The 11,168-nt window shown below is 38.3% G+C and overlaps 1 protein-coding gene across 1 annotated transcript in view; it reads right to left on the reverse strand.

Moving 5' to 3' along the window:
* Positions 1-11,168, reverse strand: part of PHLPP1 (PH domain and leucine rich repeat protein phosphatase 1) — a 264,871-nt gene that overhangs the window by 37,876 nt on the left and 215,827 nt on the right. The window contains exon 11 of the mRNA XM_011953596.1: positions 139-339. Coding sequence (XP_011808986.1) covers positions 139-339 — 201 coding nt within the window. The remainder of the gene's footprint in view (positions 1-138; positions 340-11,168) is intronic.

Here is an 11,168-nt window from a genome sequence, read left to right on the forward strand (position 1 = left end):
TAAAGGAAACTGTGAATGGAGCAGGAACAAGGAAACAAACTTGGTATCACCTGGGAAATAAATATTTCAGCTTTCATCTTTCTATGAATACACTTTGAGAAATGCAATTCAGAACACAGCTTTACGATTCTTCTTTACCTTGCTGGAAAACTCTGAAGTCGGTTATAGGCCATGTGAAGGATCTTCAAATGGGGGTGTCCCGTTAACAAGGGCACACATTTATCTGTGAGGCTGTTATTTGTCAAATACAACTCTTGTAAGATACTGTTTGTCTCTTCAGAAAGTGTGGCTGGAGGAAGGCTTTCCAGTTTGTTCGCAGATGCGTTCAGGAATCTCAGGCTACAATGACAAAATGTAACAAAACGCCATTGAAAAGTCACAAAACCCCTCAAGAAACCTAGAAGCTTTGATACCAGGCATATTAGAAGCTGGGATTAGAAACATGAATTGAAAAGACAAGCCCTGGCTTCAACGAGTTCAATTAGCAAGTATTTGTATCTGTGATCCATTAACTATGATGAACACAATAGCTATCTATATGTATTAAATACAGAGATACAACCAAGTTTTATGGAAGCACAAAGTTAAGAGGAAGGCAATTATTTCTATAGTTGGCGGGCAGTGGAAGAGAAAGTGATATGGTAAAGTTAATATTCTGACTTAAGGAAGAGAAAAACAATTTCCTATTTTGTAATCAAAAGTTCTTGCTAAAGCAGGAGGATGCCAGGAGTTTGAGACCAGCCTGGGCAACAAAGTAAGATCCTGCCTCTATAAAAATTAGGTGAATAAATAAATAATAAATGGTTCTTATAGTAATAAAACAGGTATTAGATCACAATACAACTAAATCACATAGTGACTTGAGTCCTCTTCAGTATAAGGTCCAATGCACATTTTACTGACTTTCACAAGTGCAGGAGATAATTTGCTCTGTCTTAAAACAACATAATACGATGTAGCAATGAGAATAAAGAACTAAAACAGTATGTATCAACAGGATGAATCTTACAAATACATAATGACCAAAAGAAGCCGGATAAAAGAGGAGACCCACTATATGATCCCATAACTACATAAAGTTCAAAGTTAGGCAAAATTACTCTGTAGTAACAGAAGTCAGGATGGCAGTAACTCTTAGGTGGGGAGGGAAAGGAGGCAGTATCCAGGAGAGGGCGTGTAACGTTTCAAATACTGTAATGTTCTTAGGAAGGGAGGGAAAGGAGGCAGTATCCAGGAGAGGGCGTGTAACCTTTGGAATATTGTAATGTTCTGTTTCTTAGTCCAGGTGCTGGTTACACAAGTGTGTTCACTTTGAGATGATGCATCAAGTGCTACATTTATGATCTGGCCACTTTTCTGTATTTATATTGTACTTAAATTTCACAATAAAACAAACAATATACGTGCTGCCACAGTTTCCAGATGCTAGAGTGAAAAGTGGATAAAACATAAAGAATGGTTTTATAACTAAGATAACTAAAATTGTCAAAAACAATAAATAAAAAATCTTTCATGGTGATTGTGCAACGTAGTTAAATGCACATTGCAAAGCTGGGGAATGGCAACAAATCCTTATTGTGATCAGGTTCCAAATCACTCCAAAGGGATGGACTGTGTCACACTCAGGAGTCAGAGATGACCCTCCTGATTCATGACGAATGTCCAACTGTGCAGCTGCAGCAGGTGGGAAAGAGACAGTGCTCAGTACATAGGACTTGCCTACAAGAGTTAGAAGGGTCAAATCTCCCATGCCTCTCCCTGGCCCCCAGATCAACCCTGTTGATGAGCCACACTATTCCCTCACTTCAATCACTTTGGTTTGAAACTTTCACCATTCAATTCAGGACTATTCTGCCATCTGTTAAAAAAAAAAAGAAGAAGAAAATCATCCTTAAAAACAATACAAAATACCAGGCACAGTTATTTTTAATCTTGGATATGAAAAAAAAAGGCTATTAGGAGTCCTCACCAGGATTGTCACTCCAAGCTCTCAGTCTACTAATTTAAAACTCTTCAATCTCATACAACCCCTTCAACACACAAACACCAACTCCATTACTTATCTGAGGAAAAGCAGCTTCCCCAAAATAGAACATTTTCCATTAAAGAAACACGTATTCCGTTGACATTAAAAAAAAAAAAAAAAAAAAGGAAGTTAGAGAAGGGCTGTCCAGACCATAAATAGTCATGGGAAATTATAGTCGTGTGTGCTACAGAGAAGGAAATAAAGGTCACTCTTGCAGTTTCTGAAATGGTTTTGAACTAGGAAGGAAATAAATTTCAGCACCATAGTTGTTTACCATTGCTGTTTAGAGTATTTTTGTAAGTCTGTTTCTTTAGATCCCATTTAGATCACCTAATTTCCTGTTAACAATTTCTTTAGTGTAGCATTAGAATAAATTACAATGTAAGAAATAAATTTTATTGCCTTAAAATATCATGGACTAGTGTTGGCTGGGAAACTATATAAAATAATTTCATTAAAATAGAATTCTCAGCTGGGCGCAGTGGCTCACATCTGTAATCCCAGCACTTTGGGCAGCTGAGGCGGGTGGATCACCTGAGGTCAGGAGTTCGAGACTAGCCTGGCCAACATGGTGAAACCCCCACTCTCTGCTAAAAATACAAATATTAGCTGGGTCTGGTGGCAGGTACCTGTAATCCCAGCTACTCGGGAGGGTGAGGCAGGAGAATCACTTGAACCCAGGAGGCAGAGGTTGCAATGAGCCAAGACTGTGCATTGCACTCTAGCCTGAGCAACAAGAGCACAACTCTGGCTCAAACAAAAAAAAAAGAAAAAGAAAGAAAAAAGACACAAATAGAATTCTCTAGGAAATATGTAGTTACACACACACATATATACACACACACGAGACAGATAAAACAAAGTGAATTCATGTTTGCATATTTTTCAGGCCAGAAAAAGAGGGAATGTTTTAAAAACAGACAAGTGAATGCTCATTTAGAAAGCTGCCAAGCAACTTAAAAAACCCCTCATGGCATCTGAATAAAGAGAAGAAAGTGATTTCCTCAAAGATTTATCCTCTCATCTTTTTGAAATTTGTCTGTAATTAAGGAACTATATACCTTTTATGCAAAATTAAGGGGGAAACTGCCAGCATCATCCACCTCCAAGAAATGAAATTAGTTAGCTGAAACCACATGAAGTGGTTCCAAAGGACATCATCTGAATTGCATAAAGTCTGACTTAATCACCTTGTTGGTTAATAGCCAAAGGACAAACAACTGGACTAAAAATATTTTTTATTATCATAGTATCAGGAAAATTAAATTCAATACCCATTCACTTAAGCCATTCTTCCTAAAACCTCACAACGTTGCAGCAGGAGACAACTTAAATTGCTTTAATAGTCTACATTTCATCCTTCCACCAGAATGAACGAATACTTTAGCAAAGTTTCTCCAGGATGGATAACAATTTTAGTAAATAAATAGGCTCCTGAACCTCACTATCTGCTTTCAACCTTGCAAAAAAGCTAACTTGTTAAAGGGCTGAGTCAGGTCTCAACTCACTATGATATGATAACTATCCTCAAGCTTCTTCCTTACAGAATTTTGTAATAACTATACTATAAAAAGATGGTTTAATGTGCCAACAGCTGTTTCATGCTTCATCCATATAACATTTTCACTATGCAATCCTCTTCTAATTAGAGAAAAAGCAGTAACATATCACCATTTTCTTTTCATTTGTAAGGTACTCTGTAGATATCATAGATCTTTCCTTCTTCTTCTTCCTTTTTTTTTTTTCTTTTTTGACAGAGTTTTGCTCTGTTGCCCAGGCTGGAGTGCAGTGGCATTTGGCTCACAGCAACCTCCGCCTACTGGGTTCAAGCAATTCTCTCACCTTAGCCTCCTGAGTAGCTGGGATTACAGGCATGCATCACCATGCCCAGCTAATTTTTGTATTTTTAGTAGAGAGAGGGTTTCACCATGTTGGCCAGGCTGGTCTCGAACTCCTGACTTCAAGTGATCCACCTGCCTTGGCCTCCCAAAGTGCTGGGATTACAGGTGTGAGCCACTGCATCCGGTCACTATTTTCTATCTCATTTGATTTTTTCATCATCCCAGAAATATACCCTCTCATATTTCATGAAAGACAGAAATCAAAGCGGAGAAAGTCACATTATTTGGCAATGGCTCAATAGTATAACTAGTAGCAGAGACAGAAATAAAACTCGGATTTCATCAATCTCAAGTCCACAGTTTTCTATCATGTCTCCAAAATTCAAATGTTGAAAAAATAAGTATAAAAACGTTTTTGTGGGGACTTTTTTTTTTTGAGATGGAGTCTCGCTCGCCTAGGCAGGAGTGCAGCGACGAGATCTTGGCTCACTGCAAGCTCCGCCTTCTGGGTTCACACCATTCTCCTGCCTCAGCCTTCAGAGTAGCTGGGACTACAGGCCCCCGCCCACCATGCCCGGCTAATTTTTTGTATTTTTAGTAGAGATGGGGTTTCACCGTGTTAGCCAGCATGGTCATAGGTCCTTTTTTTCTAAAAGAGCTGGAGGGTCAAGCTGGGCACCTGCATGTAATGTGAAGACCATGTGTGCACAGCATTTCAAACTCAATTCTTATAACAAGTTAGTAAATAGCACAGTACTCAAGAACTTCTCTCAGCATAAAGTTCAAAAGCTGCAGAGAAAAGACACACAGATATGGCTCTTGCCCTAAAGTGTTTGGAAAGTCACCCGCAACAGCAGTGAGACAAATCCATTTCCTGCTCTTGAGCAATTGCTCTGCTCTCCTTGGCACATTCTGTCCATTTGACTCATCTATATTTTTTTGTTTTGTTTGCTTTTTAGTAATTTCCAACACACCCTTAAATTTTACAGTCAAATCCTCTCTTTGAAACAGGGCACAGGATTTGGTACCATAACAGATTTACCTATTTGTAGACACACCAGGTATCATTAAATGATTTTTCTGGAAATCTGTAATGGGACTTATACACTATTAAAAATCCATATGGTCACAACTATCTAACCCCAGCAAAACTCTTACTTTCAAGCAACCCTCTGATTTCTGTCTCCAAAGCATTCCAGAAGTGTAAACATTCTAAGTTTCTTATTATTGCTTGTTTTTACAACAAAGTACTTTTGACAGTTTCATCTATCTTCACAAGGCTGACACTTCACGTTGTATTTCATTATCAGGCCTCCTCAGTCTCCTCCAATCAGTCTTATTATCTTAAATGACCTTGATGTTTTTGAAGTGTACTCGACAAATATTTTGTAAAATGTCTCTCAATTAGGTTTCATGTTTCATCATTAGAGTAAGGTCATGCATTTTTGGCAAAAATATCACAAAGGTTGTGCCCTTCTCAGGGTGTCACATCAGGATGTATGTGACGCCAACGTCTTATTATTGGAGACATTAACTTTGATTACTTGGTTAAGGTGGTGTCTGCCAAGCATCTCCACTGCAAAGTTATAATTTTTTCTTTTGTAATTAAACGTGTGGAGAGATCATTTGAGACTATGAAACTCTTCTGTTTCTCATACTTTTGCCCATTAATTTAGCATTTGTGCTTGCGACAATCATTTCTGTGTTGTTTGCCAAATGATTCTTCTATTTTCATGATTCCCTCTACTTACAGTTTGTTAAATGGAATTATCCTACAAGAGCTTTCCCAATTTATTCACCCAATTACTTGTTTTACTTCAGTATGGTCATATATTTATTTATTTTATTCTGCTGGATAGAATTCATTACTATCATTGCGTACTTTTTGCTCACATTACGTGGCCACTGGGAGCTCCTTTAAGTTGCCTCATGCATCCTTTGACATGCTCCCATCATTTTGTGAGCATTTCTTTACTTTTGGGCTCATCTTGTGTTCAGCCTGCTCTAACCCTACACTCAATCTTGTTTCCAAGGACACCTTATTTCTTTTGTTGAAGAATGATACTTAAAAAGCAGTCTTTTTATTTTATTTTATTTTATTTTTTTTGTGAGATGGAGTCTCGCTCTGTTGCCCAAGCTAGAGTACAATGGCCTGATCTCGGCTCATTGCAACCTGGGTTCAAGTGATTCTCCTGTCTCATCCTCCCAAGTAGCTGAGATTACAGGCATGCACCACCAGCCCGGCTAATTTTTGTATTTTTAGTGGAGACGGGGTTTTGCCATGTTGGCCAGGCTGGTTTCAAACTCCTGACCTCAGGTGATCTGCCCACCTTGGCCTCCGAAAGTGCTGGGATTACAGGCAGGAGCCACGGAGTAACCAAGGTCTTGATGTTAGATATACTTCCTGGTACTGGGGTGTCACTACTTCTAGGCCTTCTTCTCAGCAGAAAGAACTAAAACATACATGTTTAGCTGTCTGGTAAGGTTTGTCTCTCCCTTGTATTAACAGTTTCACTTTTTCAGTGTTTTCCTGGCTATTCTTATATGATTCTTTTAACCATATGAATAGTAGCATCAATTTGTCTAACGTGATTATAAAAGCATTTTGGTATTTACAAGACGATTATGTTAAATTTGCAAAGTAATCTACAAAAAACTGATATCCTAATAATATTAAGTCATCCTATCCAAGAACAAGGAATATTGTTCCATTTGTTCAAATTTGCAAATTTCAGAAGTGTTTTAACGTTTTATTCATACAGTTTTTGCACATTTCTTGTTTATTCCTAAGTATTTAATCTTCTTTGATGCTATTTTAAATGGGATTTTCACTACCAATACAATATGTCTTCCAATGGTTGTGTTTGTGTATACAAAGGCTTTTGATTTCTGCATATTAACTTTATATCCTGCTACTTTATTGAAATGTTTTGTTGTCTGAATTCATTTATCAGTGATTCTCTAGGGTTTTCCAAGTATACTATCATGTTAACTGCAATAGAGATAGTTTATCTCTTCTTTACCAATGCTCATGCCTCTAATTGATCTTTTCTTGTCTAATTACCTGGCTAATATATCTAATATAACATTGAATAAGAGTGAAAATCATGGGCATTCTTGTCCTGTTACTGATCTTAGTAGAAATACCACTGGGGTTTCCCCATTAAGAAATTGGCTTTAGGACTAAGTGTGTGTGTATATAATGTTAAGGAAGTAGCCCTCCATACCTGAGGTACTATTGTCCTTATTTTTTTATTAACAGCTTTATTGAGATATACTTCATAATTCACGAATGGCTACACGTTGTTTGTCCACACATCAGCTGAGGAACATCTGGGTTGTTTTCATTTTGGGGGTGAGTTAAGTTCAAGTACATGTATATTTTATTTTAGATTCAGAAGATACATGTGCAGGTTTGTTAAATGGGTAAATTGTGTAATGCTGGCATTTAGGCATCACCCAAATATTTGGGTACCACCAAATAGTACCCAATAGATAGTTTTTCAAACCTTATATCCCATACCCCTTTCAGAGTCCTCAGTGTCTCCTGTTTCCGGCTTTATGGCCATGTGTATACACTGTTTAGCTCCCATGTACTAACAAAGAATGTGTAGTATTTTTCTGTTTCTGTATTAATTCACTGAGGATAACAGTCTCCAGCTGCATCCATGTTGCTGCAAAGGACATAATTTTGTTCTTTTTTATGGATGTGTAGTATTCCATGGTATACATGTGCCATATTTTCTTTAATCCAACTCACCACCGAGGGGTACATAGGTTGATTCCATGACTTTGCTATTGTGAATAGTGTTGCAATAAACATATGAGTGCAGGGAAGGTGTCCTTTTGACAAATGATTTCTTTTCCTTTGGGTACATATTCAGTAGTGGGATTGCTGGGTGGAATGGTATTTCCATTTTTAGTTCTTTGAGAAATCTTCATACTGTTTTCCATAGGGGTTGAACTCATTTACATTCCTACCAACAATGTATACGTGTTCTCTTTTCTCCATATCCTTGATGACATGTGTTATATTTTGACTTAACAGTCATTCTGACTGGTGTGAGATGGTATCTCATTGTGGCTGTAACTTGCATTTCTCTGATGATTAGTGATGTTGAGCATTTTTTCATATTTGCTGGCAGCCAGAAGTGTCTATTCATGTCCTTTGCTCACTTTTTAATGGGGTTGTTTCTTATTTGAGTTTCTTATAGATATTTGTCCTTTGTCAGTTGCATAGTTTGCAAATATTTTCCCCCATTCTGTAGATTGTCTGTTCACTCTGTTGTTTCTTTTGCTGTGCAGAAGCTCTTTAGTTTAATTAAGTCCCATTTGCCAATATTTGTTTTTGTTGCATTTGCCTTCGAGGTCTTAGTCATAAATTCTTTGCCCAGGCCAATGTCCAGAGGAGTTTTTCTTCTATGATTTGCATCCTTTGAGGTATTAGATTTAAGTTTTTAATCCATCTTAATTTTTGTATAAGGTGGGAGGTAGGGGTCCAGTTTCATTCTTCTGCATATGGCTAGCCAGTTTTCTCAGCACTATTTGTTGAATAGGGTGTCCTTTCCTCATTGTTTATTTTTGTTGACTTTGTCAAAAGATCTGTTAGTTGTAGGTGTATGGCTTTATTCCCAGGTTCTCTATTTTGTTCCTTTGATCTATGTGTCTGTTTTTGTAACAGTTCGATGCTGTTTTCATTACCTACAACGTTTGCAGTATATTACCTTGAAGTCAGGTAACGTGATGCCTAAGACTTTGTTCTTTTGGCTTAGGATTGTTTTGGCTATTTGGTTCTTTTGTGTTTCCACATGAATTTTATAACTTTTTTTCTAATTTCATGAAAAATGACACAGGTAATTTGATAGGAATTACACTGAATCTGTAGATTGTTTGGGCAGTATAGCCATTTAAATGATACTGATTCTTCCAATCCATGAGCATGGGACGTTTTTCTACTTGTTTGTGTCATCTCTGATTTCTTTTTTTTTTTTTTGAGACGGAGTCTCGCTCTGTCGCCCAGGCTGGAGTGCAGTGGTGCGATCTCGGCTCACTGCAAGCTCCCTCAGCCTCCCGAGTAGCTGGGACTACAGGCGCCCGCCATCTCGCCCGGCTAGTTTTTTGTATTTTTTAGTAGAGACGGGGTCTCACCGTGTAGACCAGGATGGTCTCGATCTCCTGACCTCGTGATCCACCCGTCTCGGCCTCCCAAAGTGCTGGGATTACAGGCTTGAGCCACCGCGCCCGGTCAGTGTCATCTCTGATTTCTTTCATCAGTGTCTTATAGTTCTCCTTCTAGAGATCTTTCACCTCCTCAGATAAATGTATTCCTCGGTATTTTATTTTTTTTGCTATTGTAAATGGGATTGTATTCTTGATTTGGTTCGCAGCTTGAATGTTACTGGTATATAGGAATGCTACTGATTTCAGATGCTGATTCTGAATCCTGAAATTTTACCGAAGTTGTTTATCAAGTCTGAGAGTCTTTTGGAGGGACTTTTAGGGTTTTCTAAGCATAGAATCATATCATCAACAAACAGATAACCTGATTTCCTCTTTTCCTATTTGGATGACCTTTATTCTTTCTCTTGCCTGACTGCTCTGGCTACGACTTTTAGTACTATGTTGAATAGGAGTGGTGAGAGTAGGCATACTCGTCTTCTTCCGTGTTAGGGGGAACACTTTCAACTTTTGCCCTTCAGTATGATGTCGGCTATGGGTTTGTCATAGATGGCTCTTATTATTTAGAGGTATATTCTGTTATTGCCTAGTTTGTTGAGAGTTTTTATCATGTTGAGATACTGGATTTTAATCAAAGACTTTTTTCCACATCTATTGAGATGATACAGTTTTTGTTTTCAATTCTGTTTATGTGGCGAATCACATATACGGATTTGTGTATATTGAACCATCCTTGCATCCCAGGAATAAAGCTCTCTTGAGCATGATGAATTATCTTTTTGATATGCTGCTGAATTCAGTTGGCTAGTTATTTGATAAAGATTTTTGTGTCTATGTTCAGAGATACTGGCTTGTTATTTTCCTTTTTCATTGTATCCTTGCCAGATTTTGGTATCAGGATGATACTGGTTTCACAGAATGAATTAGGGAGGAATCCTGCCTCCTCAATTTTTTGGAATAGTTTCAGTAAGATTGGTACCAGCTCTTCTTTGTTATGTCTGGTAGAATTTGGATGTGAATTCACCTGCTCCAGGGCTTTTTTTTTGTTGGTAGATTTTTATTATTGACTCAATTTTGTAATTCATTATTAGCCTGTTCAGGATTTCAATTTCTTCCTGGTTCAACCTTGGGAAGCTGTGTGTTTCCAGGGATTTATCCATTTCCTCTAGATTTTCTACTGTGTGTGCATACAGATATTTGCAGTAATCTCTGAGGATCTTTTCTATTTTTGTGCTATCAGCTGTAATCTCACCTCTGTCATTTTTAATTTGTGCTTATTTGGATATTCTCTTTTTTTTTTCTTTTTCTTTTTTTTTTATGGAGTTTCACTCTGTTGCTCAGGCTGGAGTGCAGTGGCACTGCAACCTCCGCCTTCCGGGTTCAAGCAGTTCTCCTGCCTCAGTCTCCCTAGTAGCTGGGATTACAGGCATGTGCCACCACGCCCAGCTGATTTTCTATTTTTAGTAGAGACAGGGTTTCACCATATTGGCCAGGCTAGTCTTGAACTCCTGACCTTGTGATCCGCCTGCCTCAGCCTCCCAAAGTGCTGGGATTACAGGTATGAGCCACTGCGCCCAGCCCTTTTTTTTCTTAATCTAGCGAGTAGTCTACCAATCTTGTTTATCCTTTCAAAGAACCAACTTTTTGTTTCGCTGACCTTTATTTTTTGGTCTCATTCTCCTCTGATCTTGGCTATTTTTCTTCTGCTAGCTCTGGGTTTAGTGTGTTCTGTTTTTTCTGTTCCTTTAGGTCCAACAATTAGTTGTTAACTTGAGATTTTTCTGTTTTCTTGATGTAGGCAGTTAGTGGTATCAACATTCCCTTTGCTGTATACCAGAAGTTTTGGTATATTGTGTCTCTATGTTCATTTGTTTTAAATAATTCTTTTTTTATTTCTGCCTCAATTTTGTGTTTATTCCAAAGTCAATCAGAGGACCAAGCTGTTTAGATTCCATGTATTTGTGTTTTTTTGTTTTCTTGAGATGGAGTCTCGCTCCGTCACCCAGGGTGGAGTGCAGTGGCGTGATCTCGGCTTACTGCAACCTCTGCCTCCCAGGTTCAAGCAATTCTCCTGCCTCAGCCTCCCGAGTAGCTGGGACTACAGGCCCCCGCCCACCATGCCC

Source organism: Colobus angolensis, unplaced genomic scaffold (genome assembly GCF_000951035.1).
Source record: "Colobus angolensis palliatus isolate OR3802 unplaced genomic scaffold, Cang.pa_1.0 Scaffold369, whole genome shotgun sequence".
In the NCBI taxonomy this organism is placed as follows: domain Eukaryota; kingdom Metazoa; phylum Chordata; class Mammalia; order Primates; family Cercopithecidae; genus Colobus; species Colobus angolensis.